We start from the raw sequence: 26,350 nt of genomic DNA, 5'->3' as shown, positions 1-26,350 counted from the left end.
TGCCTTTTCACAGATTCAACCAGTTTAAAACAATCCTTTAATAAAACCATGGTATCCCTGATCACCATCTTCCAATTTATCCAGTTGATTCTTAATTTTTCCATCATTCCTTCATCAGAGTATCTATGGCATCATTGGCAACTAGGACGCTCACCACCTGTCCACTCAGGGACTGTTTCTTAGTTCCTAGCCCTTAATACTCGGCAATATAATCACTTATCAAGATGGACTCTCGTTGAAGATCAGCAAGATCAACCAGCGGATCCATATAAGGAGCCATGGACTCATCCATTGAAGACCAGCAAGGTCAATCAACCAGATCCATGCTCGATTTCAGAAAACAACTCCAACTCTGTTCCAATATCTTCCTCGACGCACGCGTGGGTATCCTAGGCGACCCAGAGCCCGAGCACCGTATGGTCAGCACCCTCTAGGATCCTGCGCAGGTGACCTAGCGCTTCACTCATAGGCCGCTTCCTTGGCCCCTCATCCACCGTACCGGAAGCTCACCATTTTAATCGCACCGAGGCTGGTCAAGACCTCGGCCGACCTTGCTACGCGAGACGTCCTTCATTGACTCTCCGTCAGCAGTTGCAACATTATCAGTTAGGTCTCACGACCTTAATCACAAGATAGTCACAATGCTCCCCCAGCAATCTTGACATAAAACAGTCATTTACAAACAGCATTTACAAACAGTTTACAATACAGTTTCTATTTTTACTTTCATTTTTCCACATTATCCCTCATCAATCCACATTACTTATTCCATATTCCATTTATATGTATACTCATCCCCTCCCATCATTTTCCATCTCAACACTTCATATTCCTTCACATCACATATCGTATATTCACATTCATACATATATTCACATCTCCACATCCACATCCACATTCACATCCACACATCCACATCTACATCCATACATCTATTTTCACATCCACATCTACATGCACATTCATGCATCCACATCCATACATCCACATCTACATGTACATTCACATCCATACATCTACATCTATATGCGTACATTCTCATCTACATGCATACATCCACATCTCTATGCATACATCCACATCCACATCCACATTCACATTCTCCTCCTACCTCTACATCTACATGCATACATCCACCTCCACATTCACATCCACATCTATACATCTACATCTACATGCATACATCCATCTCCACATCCACATCCACATCTACATCTACATGCATACATCCACCTCCACATCCACATCCATATCTATACATCTACATCTACATGCCTACATCTACATCTCCATTCACATCCACATCTATACATCTACATCTACATGCATCCATCCACATCTCTATTTACATCCTCATCTATACATCTACTTCTACATGCATACATCCACATCTCCATGCATACATCCACCTCCACATTCACACTCACATCCATACATCTACATCTACATGCAAACATCCACATCTCCATGCATAATAAAATTCTTTTAATTAATCTAGGATGATAGTTCCTAGAATATGGTAGGAAGTCCTCTTTTTATGCTTTGAATGAATGTATTTTATGCGTAATTTCTATAAAAATTTTGCCATAGCTCCGCTACTATGACTGATAAATCTCAATTTTTTTCTAAGGGATAAAGCTTATTATTAAGGAAATAATTAGAATGGTCTCTAATTGGATCATCAATCCATAATGGATTGAATCATCAATGTGCATAAACTAAAAGCATAGAAAAAAGCCATTAATTTGGCCTCAAGCATAGCTTAATCTTGGATTAAGGAATAGCTTTATGAAAAGCTTCATTTGGATTGAGAATGGGTCATGAGTATGACCATTTCTTGAGTGAGAGAGAGAAATTACATAAAAACCATTAGAATTTAAACATAAATGGAAATTAACTTCAATAGCATTTATTAAATTATGTAACTCTTCACTACTATTCACCAATTAACTTCAATAGCATTTAAAAAACCATACCAATTAAACTTCTCAAGCTTGAGAGGGGTTGAGAAGAGAGAATCATTGAGTAATTATAGAAAAGATCAAAATTCAATATACTTACCTTATAATTTGCTTGATTCTTTATTCACGGTAGAGGCCCCCAACCAATCAATTGGTTTAGTATGTTGATGGAGCCACCAATGGGGATTGAAGAAAGAGAGAAGAGTCAAAAACTAGTGAATTATTAAAGAATTCACAGTTCTTGGCTTAGGTGGAGTAAAGTAACAAAGCATAAGACACTATATATTTTAGCTTAGGTGGAGTAGAGTAACAAAGCATAAGACACTATATATTTTGGCTTAGGTGGAGTATAGTAACAAAGCATAAGACACTATATTTTTTTGGCTTAGGTGGAGTAGAGTAACAAAGCATAAGACACTATATTTTTTTGGCTTAGGTGGAGTAGAGTAACAAGGCATAAGACTCTATATCTTTTTCAACAAGGGGAGGCTTCTATTTATAGGAAAATTTGAGCTCCTAACCAAACAAACTGATTCTAGAATTTTCCAAGTCAGTTTGGTCACTTTTTGACCATTTTTAGGTCAGTTAAGCTAACTTTTTGGAACTAGACTTGAATGAGGAGAGAGGAGAGATAAAATATCTCAATTTTTATGAGTTTAAAATTTATTCAAGCATGTGAAATATGCACCTCCTTTAAAGAATTCCCCTTCCTTACATATGTGTCATAATGGAATCATTTTAATATTGCTCATAGTTTTTTACTAATAAGCCTTGTACATTTTCAACTCTTCATCTTATGTGAGCATTTAAGGGACTCCCCTTCCTTACATATGTGTCATAATAAAATCATTATTCCCAAAATATCTCATATTTTTAATATTGCTCATAGTTTTTTATTAATAAACCTTGTACATTTTCAACTCTTCATCTTATGTGAAATATGCACCTCCTTTAAAGAACTCTCCTTCCTTACATATGTGTCATAATGGAATCATTTTAATATTTCTCATAGTTTTTTACTAATAAACCTTGTATATTTTCAACTCTTCATCTTATGTGAGCATTTAAGGGACTCCCCTTCCTTACATATGTGTCATAATAAAATCATTATTCCCAAAATATCTCATATTTTTAATATAGTTTTTTACTAATAAACCTTGTACATTTTCAACTCTTCACCTCATGTGAGCATTTACTCATTTTTGGGTATTTTCTTTTTACAATTTGGATTTATCTCCTCCCTACACATGGATTGATGCTATTGGCCCATAGGAACCTTAATTGGACCATAGTCTAAAGATTTATGAAAATCTAGACCCTTAGGCTAAGGTTCTTTATACCTATTTCCAATTAATTCCAATTGCACATTGGAAAATTCTTTTTAAATTTCTGTTTCAGGGGAACTCATCTGAATTATAAGAGATATTTTTCTATCCAGAAATATTCAAAATCTGAATATTCTCTCTCTAGAATATTTTCTCTCTCTAGGTTAAAACAGTCACAAACAAGATCTCTTATATTTCAGAAAAGGAATTGATTACAGGGGAATATACTAGACATCAAAAAGAGGTTGGGGGAGGAATCTTACATTCTACCCCACTTAAAAAACGCGAGATGTCCTCATCTCGCAACTTGGAATAATTTCGCAAGATGCACGAATATGAGACTTAGAGAAAAATTTTAATCACGATTAACCACCAAGAAAAGTCTTAAAGAGAGCAAGATTCAAAATAAGAACAAGATTTAAACTTTATTCATTCTCGAAACTTATACAGTAAAGATAGAGAAACTCTTTACACTTCCATAAGCCCGTCCATCATATGGTCACAAAAGCAGTCCTCACAAGCTGCACAAGTATAGGGTAACTCATCTATGGGAATGATTCTGCTGGTTATTGCCGCACCCATCTCAGTGGTATGAGGTGATCTAACAAAAGGACCTCTGAGAGGCAAGCCAAAAACGGGGTAAAGGCATATCTTCTCATGAGGAAGAAAACACGCCAGTAAGAAGACCCGCTCAGAAAACCCAAGATGCCTTGATCTCATGACGCAGTAGTATCGGGGACCCAAACCCAAAGCTTCAATAACCATGGCCAAGCGAACATTGTTACGAAAGTGCTGCTGACCCCAGGGTGTTACCCTAGTTATGTTTTGATAGGTCCGCCATTTGGTCTAAGCTACAGAAGTTCCTAGGTGAGGAAAAAGTGAGCGCTCATACTGTTCTATAAAGTCTCTCTTCACAGACTCTCTTGTGTCTTGAAGGTGAGAAATCATCATGGATAAAACTAGTTCTTGTTGCCAAGCCATGAAGGAGATTAAGAAAGAAAGGAGATTGATGGGAGTAAGATTACTATGAGCGACAAGTAAAAGTTACGACTTATATAAAGGAAGGAGCTAGCGTAACCTAGAAGCCAACGGTAACTTGCCACTGAAGTTTTACCGTCTTTCCATGATTTGTGTTTGACACATTTTTCTATAGAAGGCATTAAGAATTTTGAGATGAGGAGATAAAAGAAGCTTGTAGGCTAAGTCACCTACTTTCATTGAATTCAGATAAAAGGGTCACAATATCTAGGGGATAACTTCTTATACTCCCCAAGAGATAAAGAACTTCTTTTGGGCCGTACTCGAATGAAAGCCAAAACCTTGGTATCCAAAACACCGATTCTCACTTCTGAACTCATTGTTCTAAATCCTTAAAACAGGTGGGACTCCTGAGAAGTATTCTAGGGAAAGGGTCTTCCTTTTTTTAAACAGAAACTTTCTTTTATTTTAGAGAGGGAATAATTATAAGATCAGAAAGGAAGATTCTTACTCCTGTATACCTTGAAGGTTGGGGAGGAATCTTACATTCTACTCCACTTAAAAAGTGCGAGATGTCCTCATCTCGCAAGGTAGAGGACAGCTCTTTTTCTTAAGATCCAATTTTATTCTGGGGTTCTTTATATTCTGGTCAACCCAACAGAACACTGGGATAAATATCCCTTATATAGAACTCATCATTAAATAACAATTCATTCAGATCATGTCATTCATATCTTTAACATGATAATGGTTCATTAGACCGAAAAGTTTCCTTCGGAACATTCCTCCATGGAAATTTCAGTCAAGCAAGTTCTCAATTTGACATCCCTTAACTTGATCTACCGGTCAAGTATTAACAGTAGCAATCTAACAGCACAATCCACTAACCTCATAGTGATTTGCTGAATTCATTATCATCATTCTAGTTATGAATATCATCACAGGGATTCGTCCCATTCCCCCTCATTGTGGTTTCATTATATTTCAACTAATTTTTAAAAATCATCATTCTTCAATCAGAATTTTCAATCAGAATCCAAATCAATTCATCAATTTTCAAACAGAATTAAAAATCATATCAATCACATGCAAAATCATCATCTGGATAGTATTAACGCTTATAATTTCAAGTCTTAGATTTACTCGTATATACTGTCAGTAAAGAGCTGCAGTATACTCTCTGTATATATGGGTAGTCACGGCCCTTGGAATTATAAGGTAAATACCATCATGTCTAGGCCTCAAGCAAGTCAGGGATTTTATATAATTGCGGTACTTCCATTTGAAGACCCAATTACCAAATTACAATTTCAGTTTGAATATCAAATTGTATGAATTATCTCACACAATTATAATCTTTTTGTGTCTCTTGATAAATTTTTGATATATTTGTCTTCTCAGTTGATCTTTATTAACCAAACGCTCTGATACCAACTGTAAGATCCCTGTTCCCACCGAGCAACAGATTTGGGATACTAGCAGCGGAAGTAGCACTTCTCGCGCGGGACAGGGGTCCCACATTCGGGGCCTCACCCACGGATATCCGGATAAGAGACTAATCCGTCGGTTGTTCCAAAACCGAACCCGGAAAAACTTCCTTTACCGGAAAGCACGGGCGATTCCACCAGGATAACTTTTTACTCTAACGTAGACAAGATCATTTCTGATCGAGCTGATCCAATTACATCTATAAGATACTTGGTCAGATCAAGGAAGAAACTTGCACTTGGATCATTGGGATCAACGCTTTTTTTCCCATTCAAGAGGCACAGCCGTTGATTCCTATCCATAGAACAGTTACTGTCCGGGATTTATTTTATCTATCGTAAAAACAAAAGTTTGAGTCTCGATTTACGGATCCATCAGTCCAGCCTAAACCCATCCGAACCCATGGGTTAGCCAACCGCCCAACCACTGTAGTGATGGGATCCAATTAAGAATTTGGTTAGGTTTTGTCCCGGGTACCAAGGAACGGGTACCAAGGAAAAGAGTTCCAAGGCCCCCTAGCCGGATGTTCATGCAAAATAAAACTAGTCACACCACTCACACACCCGATATGAAATTGCCTTTTCACAGATTCAACCAGTTTAAAACAATCCTTTAATAAAACCATGGTATCACTGATCACCATCTTCCAATTTATCCAGTTGATTCTTAATTTTTCCATCATTCCTTCATCAGAGTATCTATGGCATCATTGGCAACTAGGACGCTCACCACCTGTCCACTCAGGGGCCGTTTCTTAGTTCCTAGCCCTTAATACTCGACAATATAATCACTTATCAAGATGGACTCTCGTTGAAGATCAGCAAGATCAACCAACGGATCCATATAAGGAGCCATGGACTCATCCATTGAAGACCAGCAAGGTCAATCAACCAGATCCATGCTCGATTTCAGAAAACAACTCCAACTCTGTTCCAATATCTTCCTCGACGCACGCGTGGGTATCCTAGGCGACCCAGAGCCCGAGCACCGTATGGTCAGCACCCTCTAGGATCCTTCGCAGGTGACCTAGCGCTTCACTCATAGGCCGCTTCCTTGGCCCCTCATCCACCGTACCGGAAGCTCACCATTTTAATCGCACCGAGGTTGGTCAAGACCTCGGCCGACCTTGCTACGCGAGACGTCCTTCATTGACTCTCCGTCAGCAGTTGCAACATTATCAGTTAGGTCTCACGACCTTAATCACAAGATAGTCACAATGCTCCCCCAGCAATCTTGACATAAAACAGTCATTTACAAACAGCATTTACAAACAGTTTACAATACAGTTTCTATTTTTACTTTCATTTTTCCACATTATCCCTCATCAATCCACATTACTTATTCCATATTCCATTTATATGTATACTCATCCCCTCCCATCATTTTCCATCTCAACACTTCATATTCCTTCACATCACATATCGTATATTCACATTCATACATATATTCACATCTCCACATCCACATCCACATTCACATCCACACATCCACATCTACATCCATACATCTATTTTCACATCCACATCTACATGCACATTCATGCATCCACATCCATACATCCACATCTACATGCACATTCACATCCATACATCTACATCTATATGCGTACATTCTCATCTACATGCATACATCCACATCTCTATGCATACATCCACATCCACATCCACATTCACATTCTCCTCCTACCTCTACATCTACATGCATACATCCACCTCCACATTCACATCCACATCTATACATCTACATCTACATGCATACATCCATCTCCACATCCACATCCACATCTACATCTACATGCATACATCCACCTCCACATCCACATCCATATCTATACATCTACATCTACATGCCTACATCTACATCTCCATTCACATCCACATCTATACATCTACATCTACATGCATCCATCCACATCTCTATTTACATCCTCATCTATACATCTACTTCTACATGCATACATCCACATCTCCATGCATACATCCACCTCCACATTCACACTCACATCCATACATCTACATCTACATGCAAACATCCACATCTCCATGCATAATAAAATTCTTTTAATTAATCTAGGATGATAGTTCCTAGAATATGGTAGGAAGTCCTCTTTTTATGCTTTGAATGAATGTATTTTATGCGTAATTTCTATAAAAATTTTGCCATAGCTCCGCTACTATGACTGATAAATCTCAATTTTTTTCTAAGGGATAAAGCTTATCATTAAGAAAATAATTAGAATGGTCTCTAATTGGATCATCAATCCATAATGGATTGAATCATCAATGTGCATAAACTAAAAGCATAGAAAAAAGCCATTAATTTAGCCTCAAGCATAGCTTAATCTTGGATTAAGAAAAAGCTTTATGAAAAGCTTCATTTGGATTGAGAATGGGTCATGAGTATGACCATTTCTTGAGTGAGAGAGAGAAATTACATAAAAACCATTAGAATTTAAACATAAATGGAAATTAACTTCAATAGCATTTATTAAATTATGTAACTCTTCACTACTATTCACCAATTAACTTCAATAGCATTTAAAAAACCATACCAATTAAACTTCTCAAGCTTGAGAGGGGTTGAGAAGAGAGAATCATTGAGTAATTATAGAAAAGATCAAAATTCAATATACTTACCTTATAATTTTCTTGATTCTTTATTCACGGTAGAGGCCCCCAACCAATCAATTGGTTTAGTATGTTGATGGAGCCACCAATGGGGATTGAAGAAAGAGAGAAGAGTCAAAAACTAGTGAATTATTAAAGAATTCACAGTTCTTGGCTTAGGTGGAGTAGAGTAACAAAGCATAAGACACTATATATTTTAGCTTAGGTGGAGTAGAGTAACAAAGCATAAGACACTATATATTTTGGCTTAGGTGGAGTAGAGTAACAAAGCATAAGACACTATATTTTTTTGGCTTAGGTGGAGTAGAGTAACAAGGCATAAGACTCTATATCTTTTTCAACAAGGGGAGGCTTCTATTTATAGGAAAATTTGAGCTTCTAACCAAACAAACTGATTCTAGAATTTTCCAAGTCAGTTTGGTCACTTTTTGACCATTTTTAGGTCAGTTAAGCTAACTTTTTGGAACTAGACTTGAATGAGGAGAGAGGAGAGATAAAATATCTCAATTTTTATGAGTTTAAAATTTATTCAAGCATGTGAAATATGCACCTCCTTTAAAGAATTTTCCTTCCTTACATATGTGTCATAATGGAATCATTTTAATATTGCTCATAGTTTTTTACTAATAAGCCTTGTACATTTTCAACTCTTCATCTTATGTGAGCATTTAAGGGACTCCCCTTCCTTACATATGTGTCATAATAAAATCATTATTCCCAAAATATCTCATATTTTTAATATTGCTCATAGTTTTTTATTAATAAACCTTGTATATTTTCAACTCTTCATCTTATGTGAAATATGCACCTCCTTTAAAGAACTCTCCTTCCTTACATATGTGTCATAATGGAATCATTTTAATATTTCTCATAGTTTTTTACTAATAAACCTTGTACATTTTCAACTCTTCATCTTATGTGAGCATTTAAGGGACTCCCCTTCCTTACATATGTGTCATAATAAAATCATTATTCCCAAAATATCTCATATTTTTAATATAGGTTTTTACTAATAAACCTTGTACATTTTCAACTCTTCACCTCATGTGAGCATTTACTCATTTTTGGGTATTTTCTTTTTACAATTTGGATTTATCTCCTCCCTACACATGGATTGATGCTATTGGCCCATAGGAACCTTAATTGGACCATAGTCTAAAGATTTATGAAAATCTAGACCCTTAGGCTAAGGTTCTTTATACCTATTTCCAATTAATTCCAATTGCACATTGGAAAATTCTTTTTAAATTTCTGTTTCAGGGGAACTCATCTGAATTATAAGAGATATTTTTCTATCCAGAAATATTCAAAATCTGAATATTCTCTCTCTAGAATATTTTCTCTCTCTAGGTTAAAACAGTCACAAACAAGATCTCTTATATTTCAGAAAAGGAATTGATTACAGGGGAATATACTAGACATCAAAAAGAGGTTGGGGGAGGAATCTTACATCTCATCACATCTATCCACATCACATCACATTCATCCACAATACATCCATTTACATCTATTTCGATCCTCATCACACCACGTCACATCCATCCTCATCGCATCTCATCCATTCACATCTACCCATATCCACATCACATCTCATCCATTCACATCTACTCTGATCCACATCACATCATATCATATCCTTTCACATCACATCTCATCAATTCACATCTACCCCGATCCACATCTCATCCATTCACATCTACCCCGATCCACATCACATCATATCACATCCATTCATATAACATCTCATCCACTCACATCACATCACATCCCTTCATATCTACCCAGATCCACATCACATCCCTTCATATCTACCCAGATCCACATCACATCCATTCACATCTCATCACATTGATCCACATCTATCCATTTATTCACATTCACATCTATCCACATCCATCCATTTATTCACATGCACATCCATCACTTCATATCTCATTCTCATCCATTTACGTCACATCGCACCCATTCACATCCACATCCATTTACATCACATCACATTCACATCCACATCTCCTCTTATTCACATGCACATCTATCACTTCATATCTCATTCTCATCCATTTACGTCACATCGCACCCATTCACATATCATCACATCTCATCTCATTCACATCCACATCCATTTACATCACATCACATTCACATCTCCTCTTATCACATTCACATCTCATCTAATCACATCACATCCATTTACATCACATCACATCTTATTCATTCCATCCACATTACATCACATCCACATCTATCCATATCTCATCACATCCGTTCACATCTCATCACATTTATCCACATCCATCCATTCATTCACATTCACATCTATCCACTTCACATTCACATCTATCCACATCCATTCATTCATTCACATTCACATCTATCACTTCACATCTCATTCTCATTCATTTACGTCACATCACATCCATTCACATCTCATCACATCTATCACTTCACATCTCATTCTCATCCATTCACATCTTATCATTCTCATCCATTCACATCTCATTCTCATCCATTCACATCTTATTACATCTCATTCTCATCCATTCACATCTTATCACATCCATTCACATCTCATGCACATCTATCACTTCACATCTCATTCTCATCCATTTACGTCACATCACATCCATTCACATCTCATCACATTCACATCTACATCCATTTACATCACATCACATTCACATCTTATCACATTGTATTCACATTTAGTACCATTTTTTATTTTCGATACCGATGGGACTTTTCTAAGTTTCTACCAATTGCTTGGCCTAGTTAAAGGTACTTTTTCTCCATAGATATTTTCATATTCTTTCTCAAATTTCTCAAGTGAAATATATTCAATATTCTTCTTTTTAAGTAAAAGATTCATGGGATTTACAAAAATCAATTCTACCCAAATTTTCCAATAAAAAATAATAATACACAAAATTTCACTTTTGATAAATACTCATAATTCGAATTATGCGAAAAATTTCTCTTTTACCATTAAATTTCTTAGATCTCATGGGAATTCCTCTTTTTGCATAAAATAAATTTACCAAAAATTTCTCTTTTTGCATATAAAAAATTTTACCAAAAATTTTTCTTTGTATAAAAATAAATTTATCAAAAAATTCTCTTTTTGCATAAAAATAAATTTACCAAAAATTTCTCTTTTAACATTTAATTACTTGGATCTCAAATATCATGGAAATTTCTCTTTTTGAATAAAAGAAAATTTACCAAAATTTACTCTTTTCTCATAATTAATTAATTATGCATAATTATTATTTCTCATGAATATGATAAAAATCATTCTTTTTGCATAGGATGTCCAATCCTAGGATATGGTAGGAATCCTTTTTTTAGCATTATGCATAAAAATAAGATATGTATTATTTTCTGAAAATTTTACCATAGCTTCGCTACTATTACTAATAATTCTTAATTTTTTTCTAAAGAATAAAAGCTTGTAATAAAAATATGATAGTAGTTTCTCTTTTATGGTTAAAATGAAAATATGAATTTAAATCATAATTTTAACCATAATCATAAACTTAATTATGATTATCCCACTAAATTAAGCTAATTTCATTATTTCTCTTTTTCCAAATTGATAGGATAATCTATTTCTCATTTAGAATCAATCAAAGTAGTTTTTAACTATCTGTAAATAATCTAAAAGAAATAACCATTATTTTGTTAACACAAAATCATAAAAATACCATTTTCTTAATCTCTAGCTTATCAAGCCTAGAGTTTAGCTTTGAATTAAGAGACTATCATTGAGAAGCATCCTTTTTCAAGGCATTTAGCCATAAAGATGGCTATTCTTTTAGAGAGAGATATTTACTTAAAGAAAGTATTATAAATAAGCATAAATATTAACTTTCTCTTAATTAAGAATTAAGACTTTAAGGGAAAGCTTGATTTGAAATAAAACAATTATTTAGAAAGCTTCTCAAGCTTGAGAGGGGTTGAGAAGAAGAAAGTTATTGAGATAAATTAAAAAAAACCATAAAATTTAATTTTACCTCCAAGTTTGGCTTGATTCTCTATTAGCAAATGAAGCCCCCGACCAATCAATTGGTCCACCAAGAGGAGAAGAGAAACTCCAAGAGGTGTTGTAGAGAGAGGGAGCTCCAAGCTCCTAAGAGAGAAGAAAATTTAAGGGATAATAAAAAATATGATTATTTTAATATAATACTGGCATAGTATAGCTCTAATATTTTTTTACAAAATACTGAGGGTCTATTTATAGGTGAGGAAGGCCACTAACCAAGTCCAACTGGGTTCTAGAATTTTCGAGGTTCAGTTTGACTCAATTTTCGAGGTTCAGTTTGACTCAATTTGGACAAGATTTGGACCATTTTGGCTCCCTTTTTTATTTGGTTTAATCCAGGAGAGAGGAGAGATAAAAATATCACAATTTTTGTGAATTAAAAACCCTTCCACACATGTGAAAAGGCACCTACCTCAAGAGTCCCCTCTCCTTACCAAGGTGTCAAAAATGCATCATTATTCTTAAATAACTTATTTTTTAGTAATATCTCATAATTTTTAACTAATAAACCTTGTACTCAGTCAACTCTTCATCTTATGTGAGCATTTACTTATTTTTGGGTATTTTCTTTTATTCTTTTGGATTTATCTCATCCCAACACTTGGATTAATCCAATTGGCCCATTGGAACCTTAATTGGACCATAATCAGAAAATTTCTGAAAATGTAGACCCTTAGGTATCCATTTTAGACACTAGGAGGATTTTTATATCCAAAGATATCTCAATTTTGGATTATCTCTCTCTAGATATTATCTCTCTCTATAGGACAAAACAGGGTAAAACAAGATATTTCTTCTATTTTAGAGAGGGGAATAATTTCAAGAACAGAAGGGGAGGTTCTTACACCTTTACACCTCAAAAGCTGGAGGGAGAAATTTTACAGATAGCTTCTCACACCTCCTCTTGATTCTTTGTCAAAACCCATGATGGCAAAAACCTCATGCCCAGTCAAGCAACCTAGGCCAAGGTGTGGTCCATAGTGTCACCCCCACAAAAGTTTCGCACATCATCAACGGTCCAAAACATAACTTTCTTGGGCAAAGTCTTTGTTTGTTGGTCATGGGATAATTATTGGCTAGAAGGCATATAAATAAAATAAGGTCCAATTATAGCTAGGTTATTGTTATATAAGTGGCCTTGGGGGCACTTATGAGTTATTGAAGTATCCATACATACAAAAAAGTTGCCATGGGCGTGTAGAGGAGCTCAAGGCCATGGAGTTACGTGGGTGGGTTGGCCAAGTGGTATAGGATAAGTTTGGGGTTATTTGGGCTTGGTAGGTTTGCGGCAATCAAGCCTCATTTTCGAGGGTAGTTCAAGGTCCTAAACCTACAGTTGGATGTGGTTTAGTCACGCTATAGCAACAATCTATCACATTCATGCAATGCATATAATGTCGGGTGTATGAAACCTAGTGTAGGGTTTCTCAAGTACCTAGATCTTACCCTAATCGTCTATGGTTAGGTCAATGGAGACCTAGAGTGGTATCCACCAAAATCTAATAAGTGATTGAACCTAAGGCATGGAGGTTATACAAATAGTATTTAGCAAGAAAGCCAAGTTTTCTCCATCCATGGATGTGTAGGGAGGCAAAGGAAAGGTTTATCCGCATGGATGTACAAGTAGATAAGCAAAGAAGGTTTCCCTCATGTGGATGCACAGGGAACAAGGGGAAGGAGAAAAAGTCGAGATGTGTAGGCTAGACAATAGAAAAAGCACCCAAATGTGCAAGCTAGACATAGCAGGTCGTTGGGAGTGTTTTTAGAGATCTTTAGCTCACCACCTGTTAGATCCCCAGACAAACACAGAGCATGTGCAAAAATAGCCACGTGTAGGAAGAAAACAGTCCCTTCATCATTGGTTGCTTCCTTAGAAAATGAGCTTAGCGAAGGAGAAATTGATGGTGCTATTAATGCCCTTAAAATGGCAAAATCCCTGTATTGCTCCTAATGAATTTTATAAAGTTTCTCATACCATATCTACTATTGGTATGGAAGGAATCTCTAGCCTTTGGAGCTCTGCCTAGGGAAGAGAATGAAGGTGTCATAAAGCTCATACATAAAACAGGAAATAAGGAACTTATCAATAATTGGAGGCTGATTACTAGGCTCCCGTCTGATTATAAGATCTTTGCCAAAGCACTAGTAATTAGGCTGTCTAACAATGTGAATATGTGGATGAGCAAAAAGATTTTATAAAGGGTAGGTATATTTTGGATGCCATTATTGCATTATGGGAGGGAATTGAACATGCCTAGAGCTCTAACTAGGACTTCATCTTCTTCAAGATAGATTTTAACAAGGCTTATGATAGACTAGATTGGAATTTTGTATTACAATCTTTACAGGACATGAGCATTGGACCCAGGTTCATCAAGGTTGTTCATACCCTTTTTGGGAATGCCTCTGCTGCAAGAGTTGCTATTAATGGAGAGCTGTCTCCCTCATTCACTTTAAGAAGGTCTATCCGGCAAGGATGTCCTCTTTCCCCTCCTCTTTGCCATTGCTGCAAATGCCTTGGGGGCTGGCTTGTGGATAAAGAAATGCAGATATCTGAGATTAAAAGGGATCAATATTCCAGGAAGCCCAAAACAACTATGTCTACAACAATTTGCAATTGATACGAACAGCCTCATTCATAATTACCCGCTTTCAATAGAGGTGTTTTGGGAATGCCTTAATATTTTTTGTCCGGCCTCTGATTTGGTCATCAATCACTCCAAAACAGGTTTCAAAACTCTTCTGCAGGACCCGCCCCCCAATGGCTCCTAGAACAAGGATGTCAAATTATTCTAAAAGAAAGGATATTTAGATTACTTAGCATTCCAATGGAATTTGGGGTCAGCGTGCATCAAAGAGTGCATCAAAGATGGGTATGGGTTATGGAGAAAGTTAAAATGAAATTTGCCAGTTGGAAAGGTTTGCAAATTAGCTTAGCAGGCAGAATAGTGGTTTTGAAACATATTCTAATCCCTGCAACTATCTTCTTGTTATCCTGTTGGTGGAGACCATCCAAAGCAAAAATTAAATTACTTTAGGCTCTATGATGTAGGAACTTTCTTTGGGGAGGTGATGCTGACACCTTCAGGATCCCAAAGGTTGCATGGAAATATTATACATTGCTGAAAAACAAAGGGCGTTTAGGTATACCAAATATAGCAAAATTGGCTGACAAGATGATAAGTAAATGGATGGTAAGAAGTTTGTTGAATCCCACGGAAGACTAGGAGGCCCTACTACTTCATAGGGATTCTTCCTCGTTCTCTGTCCAAGAGTGCAACAAGTGGAGGAAACTACCGGCCAGAACTAGCTGACGGGATAATAAGGAAATGGATGGTAAGAAGTTTGCTGAATCCCATGGAAGACTGGGCCCTGCTATTTCGTAGGGATTCTTCCTCGTTCTCTGTCCAAGAGTGCAACAGGTGGAGGAAACTACTAGCCTGACCCTCTACTTCAGTAAGATCCCCATTAAACCTAAGTGTAGTTTTCTTGTCAAAAGAATGTGATCAACCTGGAACATAGTTAAAATGTACATCACTCTCAATTAAAACATCAGGTTAAAAGCAGGCATCTTCCACCAAGATTCAATATGGTTTTCTTTGGTGTGCTAGGACTATGTTCCCCTGCATATGTATAGAGCTACACAAAAACTCTCTAAAAAGGGCATTTCAATATGGGCAAACATGTGGGATTATAATGAGTGGACGTGGATGTCTAGTTTGATGCTAAAGCAGCACTTCAGGCTTAATAATGATGATGTAAATCTGCTTACGCAGAGGATGTCACTATGGCACAATCAAAATATTCACTACATGCAGTCAAAAGGATCTCTTTTGCCCAAAACTTTTGTTTGGAAAAATTAAAACTCCCTTCTACCTATTCCACGGTTTAGAGACTATGATCCACAGTGGAACATAAGCTGGAACAAAAATCAATGGAATTTTCGATTCATGAATATCTGGTCGTAGTATATCCCTCCTAAAATGTCATGTCTAATGTGGCTCATACTGCACCATGCCTTGTGGACCAATGACCGGCGGGCAACTTCAATAGGGTTAAGTAATGGTTTATGCTAGAGTTGTAGGAAACCATTCCCCATCTGTTTATGCATTGTCAAAAAATCAAACTGACGCTCTCGGTTTTGCAACAATGCATTTATCCCAACCACTCACAAGAGCTTAACTGGAAAGAGCTTTTGTTGGGAGAAGAAAATGGTTGTTCAACTAAAATGTGGAATTTAATCAGTTCTCAATCTTTCTTTGGAATGCATGGATTAATAGAAATACTTTGCTTTTTTTTTTACAGTCTGATCTGTTCCAGGGGGACTGAAAAACTCCTTGATGTTGTAGATATGGAGTGCTTTAAAAGACACCATGAAATTGCTCTTGGCTGAGATAGAAGAGCTGAATGAAACTCTTGTGGATAAAATGGATGATGTGGATGAGGGCACCATGGATATTATACGGGACACGAAGGCTCAGTTGGTTTTCAAAAAGAGGGAATTAATGGCAACTGCTACGAGAGATGAGGACCTTATGAATTTTATCATGAACCTTCTTGAGGTTCAAGCATCTTTATGAAAAGTCAAAAATGATTCTAAGTTAAGCTTCTCTATAAAAAGCTTTTTGTAATAAGTATGTTAAGACTGTAAAATCAGATGTTTACTTAATATAATTGAAAGCTTTCGAATTTAAAAAAATAGCATGTTTAATGGGCACCCAATTTTAAAAGTGGGGGGCATGTTTTTTTATGTTATTAAAACTGGATGTTTTTTTTAACCAAAAAAAAATCAGGTTGCTTGCTTTTTCTCAGGATGTATTTGCATAGAACACAAAAGTGACTTCTCCTAATTCTAAAGCGTTAGCATGTAAGATACGAGCTTTCTCCCACATAATCTCTCCTAAATCTAGGCTCACCAAACCTTTCTCATCTCCTAATTCTAAAGCGTTAGCATGTAAGATACGAGCTTTCTCCCACATAATCTCTCCTAAATCTAGGCTCACCAAACCTTTCTCATCTACCCTATAATCTTTTCTCTGGCCTTTCACTTTCCCTCAGCTCGTAACCTTTCTATCACCACTTTTCTCCAAGTAAGCATGTAAGTTTAGTGTGCAGTGGAGATATATGGAGTTGGTAGGCAATCATTACATGGAGTTAGTTGATAGTAACAACGTTGAGCACATTAAGCCATCGAATTGGCTTGGACTCTAACCTCTACCAGTTGCGATGCTAGGAGATGATAATCGAAAAAGCATTGTCAAGGATCCCATAAGCGAGAATATTGCTCACTCCAAGGGTAAAAGTGTGGGCGCTCCTTGTTTGCACCAAATGATTATCGTCTAGTGGTGTTTTCCAAAGACTCATGAAACATGGGATTGCACAAATCTTTAGATAGTCGCCAAACCTTTCTCATCTACCCTATAATCGTTTCTCTAACCTTTCACTTCCCCTTAGCTTGTGACCTTTCTACCACCACTTTTCTCGAAGTATTGGATATCATAGGAGATCACACATAGAGCTATGGAGGATGAAATATCATCATCATGGTGGAGTGTGTGGAAGAGAGAGAGAGGGGGAGAGAGAGAGAGGGAGGGAGGGAGAGAAGCAGTAGAGCTCAAGTATGAGAGAGAGAGATTACACAACTTGAATGGTACTCATAATATAAGAATGAAGGATCCAAGTATATGCTTTTATAGGCACCAAGGCCATATCTTTTGGCCCTAAATAAGAGGTTTTTCACACCTAGAGTGTCCACACCACTAAGGACACTTGACTAGACTCCATAATAACTCCGAAATACCCAACAAAGCCCCCTTCAAAGTGATGGAGTTGCATAACCTTCAATAGCCTCATGCTCAAACACAAGCAAAGAAACAAGACATGGTCCCCCAACTTCTTCAAACTCAGAGGCTAGTAAGCAGCGAGCATGGTTGAAAAGGCTCAAAGGCTCAACAAGTATGGCTCAGAGACTTAACAAGCATGGTCTTTGCGAAAGACTCGAAGGTCAAGTCCTTCCACGATAGACAAAGACGTCCTAGATCGGTATAACAAAACAAACCCCCCCTCACCTAAAGCAGGGGCAAATAGGGAATGATAGAGAGGAGCCTATTATAGAAACAAGAAGTTACAAAATCCAAAAAGACGTAACTCAAATTTTGGGAGACTAGAAAACCCAAGACTACAAAATAAAATAGAAACTAAAAATTGAGGAAGATTCCCCCTCGATGTCAATGAAGATCCTCCTTTTGCGGTGTCATTTCCAAGACTCTTAACACTTGATGGGCAAGTGTGGGATGTGTGTTTTTTAAGAGTAGATGCTTCGTGATGGTGCTTGCAGTACAGATGATTGAAGTCCTTTTTGGCATGATGGTGGCCAAGGCAGAGAGCGTTGGAGAATGCAGGCTTTGGAAGAGCACTCGGGACAACCCAAAGGAGGCGGCCTATTTGCAGCAGCAGATCGCAGAGCAGAAGAGGTGGCACGGCGCAGCTGAAGGCAGGGTGGAGCGGCACTATTGGAGCTACACAACAAGCAGCATAAAACAAATCACTTTAAAAAGGGGACTTTCGCTTGCAGTGATTTTCTATAACAAGCTTGCTACCCACTTTGGTCAGTACAAACCCTGAGAAAAAATTTGATGGTGGTCAGAAATAACCCAATTCCGCTTTCCTTCCATCTACTACTCTGTTACTTGATAAGATCTGAACAAAGGACAATTGATAGCCACAAGTTGGCAATTTGAAAGTTACTCTGTAAATTAGATTTTCATAACGTCTCACAACTGGCAGTCTTCCAAGTACAGGAAATCGAATCTCTTTTACAAGATATAATTCGAGTGTGATTTATAAGGCTGGATGTCTCGTTGCTTTCTGTAACTGGAAAATGAGGCGGTTTCCATCCCACCTACAGAATGTGGGAGGTTTCCGTCTTGTTGACTGGTTGATTGGGTACTCAAGGCATGCCAGAGTTGGGATAGGGCATTACGCTCTTTTGCCATCCGTTACCTTTTCCACAAGTGTTTTTGTCTCCTAAGCCCAATCTTTGCAATGCCTTAGCCCATGACAGCTAGTGATATGATTTGTCAGTAGCTAAGACCAAGTTGCAACCCAAAGACTGCATGGACAAGGAACAGTAACATTATCCCGCTACCTAAAAAGGCATGTACACTGCGCAGCGATGAATTGCCCTGCCCAAAAAAAACATGTGAACGATGTCAACTCACTTCTTAAGAATTTCTAAGCATAGGTTTCTTTGAAATTGATACAAAACCCTTCTTCACTCCATGAGAATTTTATTAATTAAGATGAAAGAGCCAAGCCGCCCTCTTTGGGCCTTCGGGGCCATTGCATGATGTGAATTATAATTACAAGACCTCATATAGATTACCTTATGAAACTCTTGATCTCACATTAATTGGTTTTCATAAACATTTGAAGTATAGAGTTGCATAGGAGCACTAACCTCAAAAAAGCCACTCAGAGCTGTTTGAGCAGTGAGGAGGGCCAGACCCAAAAGACCCGTAACCGCATGGGGGCTGCCAATTTACACAATCAAGCCAAAACTTTATTCATTATAGCAAAATACAGACACCTACGCTTGAAGCAGTATGCAAACATGGTGCAGAGAGAATTTTAGAAAGTCTTGATGCGTGCAGAAAGCCAACCTATCGAAAATGGGCTTCCCAGAGGTGAGAAGAGAGAGAATGCCGCCAGTTGCACCTAGAGAAAAGAAGAAAAACATGCCACCTAGAAGCTTTGGGTGCAAATCTTTGGCCATAACCTTAACCGCCTGCATTCAAAAAAAAAATCACTGAAGTACATGAGACTGACTGATGGGGATGGTCAAAAAATGCAGGTAAGCAGGCACGCTGATGTGCAAAGAGCTTGAACAAAAGGGGCTTAAGGACACGGGATGGAAGCCAAGACACATGCTTGCATTGGTAGCTTCAATAAGGCTGGTTACAGAACCTTCCCCGCCCAAGCCACAGGCAGGCAATTGAAACTAGGAATTTTAATAAGAAAAAAAAGTGTCAGAATTGTTTTACCACATCATCAGACAAGCGGATTTGCCAACCCAAATAGGATCCATAACCTCCCATTGCAAACAGCACCACTGCCTGCACAAACATACAATAACTTACTTCTTAGCATTGATTAGCAGACATCAGATTCCAGTTGCCACGTCAGTTGCAGAATCAGATCTTGATGTCCATCTTTGAAGGCCTTCATTCAGCAAGCTCCCAAGAAGGGACCATTCATTGTGCTTCTACTACTTGTATCTAAGCCCACGCTAGGCAGTCAGCAGGTAGCCATAGGCACGCCACAGTCACAGACCGGAGAGGCACTTCTCCTCCTGGGGATAACTCTTCCCCCCAGGAAAGGAGGGGAGGACCAAAATCTGCCACACAGAGACTCTACTGGGACAAGCACTTGTGAGGGTTGAAAGTCAGCCCTGCAAACCCTCTCTGGACTAAAAGCAGAACCCAGTACTATCGTTACATGCTTGAATTCAGTGAAGAAGGGAGAGCCATTGATTGTTCCTTTCAAGTTGTGTCGTATCCCTAGAGATCCAAATCAAACCACATAGACACTTGAACACAAACAAAAGACATAAACCAGAAATATGTGAAATTATGCTAGCTTCAACAAGTATCCTTCTCTACAAGAGAGTCTCTCCATTTAATAAGAATGAATTCATGACAAGGTTTTGCAGTAGAGATTTCAAACACCATGACATAGGGTCTATTCCCACAAAAAACAATACACGAGGTCACTGAGTGATGTCTTACCATATTGCCTGGATGCCCCCAGTGCAGCAGCCAATCAGGCAAGCCCAAACTTCTCACTACCTCTGCAATGGGTTCAAACAGGCCAGCAACAGTCCCAGCTGAGGAGAAAATAAACCAGAACATGATGTCAACATGTGCAAAAAGTACATCCACACAGTACCTAGTACATACATGTACAAATCTTGCTTGTTACATATAAGAACAAGGTCAACAGTGAAATGCAAAGGCATAGGCTTGAATTGAAGGCATGCAGCTTAGCCTAAGAATCCACTTTGATGAGTGTTATAATAGATGTGTATGTGCGCACGTGTGTACTTGTATGTATGCGTTTGTATAAGAGTGCATGTATGAAAGCAGTCAAGTGAGTATGGTGAACTTTCATGATGGAAGAAATCATTCTGCAATGATGATAATGCATTGTATTACATACCACCGGGAAGTGCAGCAATGACCAGGAAAGGCAGCGGTGATACAGAAAGAAGCTTCACGCTGTCTTTGCTGGTGATATGGACAGGTGAAACATGGGAATTTTGTTCATATTCACTCTCATCGGGTGCAATAATGTGTGCTGAGCGATCAATCTGGCTGTGGCCAGCCTTTTCCATATTTACTTCATCATCAAGAGGCCTAGCTTGAGCTGCAGATCTAAGGCTACCTGCAAGGATTTCAGGCTAAACCAACTTGACACTCTCTCTCTCTCTCTCTCTCTCTCTCTCTCTACACACACGCACGCACACTTTCAATGAGACAAGGTAACATTTCCTTTTCTCCTAGGCGCCATCCATCCCACACATGCAGGAATGAACACCCATTTGTAAGAACCACACTCCACAAACCACACCACCGAGAACTCGCATTTGACAAAAAAACCACACCATCGCACATACTTAACACGCATTCGAAAGTTACAGCCCACAGCCACACCCCCCACCACCACCACCTCCTTCCTCTCTCTCTCTCTCTCTCTCTCTCTCTCTCTCTCACACACACACACACACACACACAATCATCACATACACTCACATCAAACTTCAAAAACAAAAACAAAGAAAATTTGAGAAAGAAACCCTTACACAAGAAAAGAGAGGAGCAACTGGAACATGGGCGCCGCCCGAGAGAGAAGGGAGTAGTGCGAGATAGGGAGAATGCTGGCGAAGAAGAGCGCGGCAGGAACAGGGAGGCAGCCATGAGAAAATAACTCTGTTAAGAAAAAGCGCACTTCACACCTAATGATGAGCGCGTGGGAGGAGTGTGTGTACTGCCCTTTTCCCCTTTGCCTTGGTGGCCTTATAGGCTAGCCTCTCGCTCATGCTTTGAAGCTTGTGGTTTCCATCCATGCCAACCCATCAACTTTCAAAATAACGGTGCTTGCCCACCCCTAACTGCATAGCCTCCAATATTCAAGGGTCCAAAACCTCTCCTTTTAAAGGCTAGTGATTTAGTGATACCAACTCTCAAAGTCTAAAAAATTCACACACACATGGAGAGAGACACACATAGAGCTAGATGACATACAGAGAGAGGGAAAGAGGGAGGATCCAACACATCACAAGAGGGGTTAAAGTCCCCCTCTTGTAAGAGCAAATCTTTCTTATATTTGCATAGCTAGATCCACCACCTAGGGCTCACCCACCATAGCTCAAGGATCCATTTGACAGAATCAAAAGAAGAAACCTCTGAGAACATTCCAAAGCCTAACTTTAATGCTCGACTCTTAAACATGCCAAAATGAGTGTTTGTTTTGTTTTAGCTTCTCTATTGTTGTAGGATCATTGCCCTCTCAACTCATTTTGAATAGAGTTAATGTGAAAAAAATAGGAAAATTCTATAGGACAACGATGTGTCTACATGTAGATACATAGAATACATGCAAAGACCAAACTAGGCAAGATACACACAATAGTATTCATACATAGTAGTATATCAAAGCAAGCAAGATTCACACATGATAGATCAAAGGAGCAACCAAGTAAGATGCATACATATGGTATGTAAAGAGATCATACCAAGATTCACACCATGATAGATCAAAGGAGCAACCAAGTAAGATGCATATATATGGTACGTAAAGAGATCATACCAAGTATAAACAATGCAAGTAAACATACCAAGTTTATAGTAGTATATTAAACCAAGCAAGATTCACACATGATATATAAAAGGAGTAAGATGTATACATGGTACATAAAGAGATCATACCAAGTATAAACAATGTAAGTAAACATACCAAGTTTATATACATAATATACATGTAAGTAAGCATACCAAGTTTATAAACAATGTAAGTAAACATACTAAGCTTATCTACATATTATACATGTAGATACATGGTAAACATACTAAGTTTATCTACATATTATACATGTAGATACATAGTAGCAAGATTCTAAAGAGACTAGACAAATATCAAATGGAGAAACTAGGTAAGATACAAACATGGTTCATATAGAGAGATCAACCCAAGTATACAGAGATGAAACAATGCAAGTAAACATATATGGTATACATATACACAATATGAAATATATGTATATGGTAGTATACATGTAGATGCATTGAATGCATGGCAATATATATGGCAATGTTACAAAACCCAATACGAAACTAAAGAGATTGGGTAAAGTCTCCCTCATAGTAGCTGTCGAGTAGAAGATTTTTAGTGATGCTTTCAATTTTTTGCTTCGATTATTGAATATAGAAGGCACCTCTTAGAGAATCCATTCACATCAATACATTGGCCAGCGTTAGTTGATGAAGGTAAATCTTTTTGACTACAACAAAAATGCTTCTTTTATGCATGTGTGTATGAGTGAATAAAAAACCATACACAAAGTATGGCGGCGGGCAATTATTGGGAAAATATCATCCATATCCAAAATCATCTTTTAAAGGGCTTAGGAAAAACCTTAGATGAGAGTAGCCTTAGACAAAAAAACTTTAGAAGGTAAGCGTATTATGATAGAGGAAATGATGGGATAATCAAAGGAAATGAAATAGGAACACCGAGAAAATAGAGGAGGTATAGAGAATCTAGGAGGAGAAAATCGTGGAGATTAAGCCTTAATTAAATTTGCTTAGCATCTAATTAGCTTGTATTCAAAGCCTATTCAATGGCTCACAGTTTAATGAAATTAGTGTGTGCTTTCTTGTGTTACTTATTAAGCCTCTCTGTGTTTTAATTCTGCTAAGAATGTTGAGCCTCTTTGCTTCTCCATAATGTGTAGTAATATCATGTTTATTTCCACAAACTCGTATCAGAGCCCGTTTGATACTTTATTAGTATGCACCTCTGCCACACGCTTCCACCATGTGTATTGCAAGAGTGTTGCACTAGCCTTTCATATCTATGCAACTAATGGTTAGACCACATTGCTGCAATGCTACTATGGCCGGCCGTGAAGGCAATGCATGCTGTTGCAACAATACTCTGGTCGACGTTGAAGGCAACACTACTCTAAGCAAGTACTCTAGAAGACATCGTTGATATTAATAAATGGTGGTGAAAGAAGCTTGATAGTAGGCAACAATTTAAAGAATGACTATGTCATAATGTTTCAATAAGTACGTCATCAAATTGCCTGCAAACAACGTCTGGTCAAGGTATCAATAGTAGCAGTTTCAACTCAATTTGAAGAATGACTATGTCATAATGTTTCAATAAGTACGTCATCAAATTGCCTGCAAACTGGTCAAGGCATTAGGGGAAGGTTGAGGTCTATAGGGGCCCTTTAAGATGCCATGTGATTAAAAGGTTATTAAGGAAAAGGGCCAATCATGTGATGCCATGTATACAAAAATATTGGGTGATTAAAGGTGGTCAAAAGATTCTCCAGAAGATGCCTTTTTGTACTTTTCATTCCCAAAAAGTGGGGGGGGGGGAGTTTTTGAAATTTCGGACATCCATAACTTCTACATATGAGCTCAAAATTTGTCAGAGATTAGAGATCCAGAATCTACTCGCTGAGCTCTTTCCATAGATATGTCACATGATATGGTTTTGCCCACTCAATTTTAAATTCAATTTTGGCGGGAAACTTTGAAATTCAAACTTCTAGCCATTTGAAGAATAAGAAGGTATCTAAAGTCAAAGAAACTTAACATTTTAACAAAAAGTCATTAAAATCATAATATGACAGCTTTCAACTCAATTTCTCTCAAAAGTGTGTAGCGCCCATAGCTCCACCTAGCTCACTGGTGGCACCACCACTTCCGCCCAGCTCAGCTAGCTTTACAAAAATAGAATTTGAAGTTTTGAAGCTCAATCTCATTGGAGGGTAAACTACTAGCTTGATCTTCTTTGATTTAATAATCCAAGTTGGTATGACTAGCTCCTGTCAAATTTTAGAACATTCTAAAAAATCCATGCATATTTCATCTAACTCAAAAGCTTCAGTAAATCAGCCAGCTTAGTCTCACAGAAAATCAGAGTTTGTAAATGAAAGCTTAAGCCTAGGAAAAGAGTGGTTTCCCAAGAGAGACAACTTTGGATTTAAAAATCTAAATCAAGGATAGATGGAAAACCATGGTATTTTGACTATGCCAAATATATTGATTTAGGTGATTTCCTTGCAAATAAATATGCATTTGTATGAAACTGGAATGGATAACTAATCTTTTTGCATTTGTATGTAACTAGAATGGATAACTAATCTTTTTGCATCTTTTGGCATTAGACACTACTTGAAGAGAGTCTCTCACAAGTAAGACATTGTCATCATGTCTAAAACTTCACAGTTAGAGAGATTTACTGGGGGAAATTTTCATACTTGTTGGTAGATTAGGCACAAGTTTATCCTTCAAAAGAAAGATTTGTGGAAAGTAATTGTTACACCTAAAAAATGATAAACTCACCACAAGGCAAGGAAAAGGAAAATGGGAAATCTGTGATAATAAGTCACTAGCTATTTTAGCACTTGGACTTGGTGATCAATATCTACATCATATTTCAAATATAGAGTCAGCTAAAGCAGCATGGGAAACTCTAGATAGACTCTTTGGTGCTAGTGGAAAGAATTCTAAGATAAATCTTAAGTTACAAATCTTTAGGCTCACTACTATGAAGACTAGAGACTCATTTCCCAATCATCTTAATAAGATGAAAAGTCTCCTTACACAACTAAAGCTACAAAGATGAAGATACAATAGC

At 37.6% G+C, this 26,350-nt stretch overlaps 1 protein-coding gene across 1 annotated transcript; it reads right to left on the bottom strand.

Moving 5' to 3' along the window:
- Positions 1–19,146: 19,146 nt before the first annotated feature.
- On the bottom strand, positions 19,147–22,496 carry LOC147639217 (translation initiation factor). Its single transcript, XM_086782967.1, has 7 exons — positions 22,278–22,496; positions 21,635–21,859; positions 21,205–21,302; positions 20,461–20,532; positions 20,080–20,204; positions 19,878–19,950; positions 19,147–19,602 (listed from the first exon to the last, which is right to left on the bottom strand). Exons 1-7 carry the CDS (start codon positions 22,390–22,392, stop codon positions 19,498–19,500), a joined length of 813 nt encoding a protein of 270 aa, XP_086639093.1. The 5' UTR covers positions 22,393–22,496; the 3' UTR covers positions 19,147–19,497.
- Between the last annotated feature and the right edge of the window lie 3,854 nt (positions 22,497–26,350).

The sequence above is a fragment of the Cibotium barometz genome, chromosome 4 (genome assembly GCF_041138505.1).
Source record: "Cibotium barometz isolate CiBa-2024 chromosome 4, ASM4113850v1, whole genome shotgun sequence".
NCBI lineage: Eukaryota > Viridiplantae > Streptophyta > Polypodiopsida > Cyatheales > Cibotiaceae > Cibotium > Cibotium barometz.
The sequence above is the reverse complement of the archived record's forward strand: the minus strand, read 5'-3'. Positions and strand labels throughout refer to the sequence as shown.

Coding starts and splice junctions, on each gene's coding strand:
- LOC147639217 (XM_086782967.1), bottom strand. CDS start 22,392: ATGGCTGCCTCCCTGTTCCTGCCGCGCTCTTCTTCGCCAGCATTCTCC. Junction 21,303..21,634: donor CATTGCTGCACTTCCCGGTG/GTATGTAATACA, acceptor TTTTCTCCTCAG/CTGGGACTGTTGCTGGCCTG. Junction 20,533..21,204: donor GGGGGCATCCAGGCAATATG/GTAAGACATCAC, acceptor ATGTTTGTGCAG/GCAGTGGTGCTGTTTGCAAT.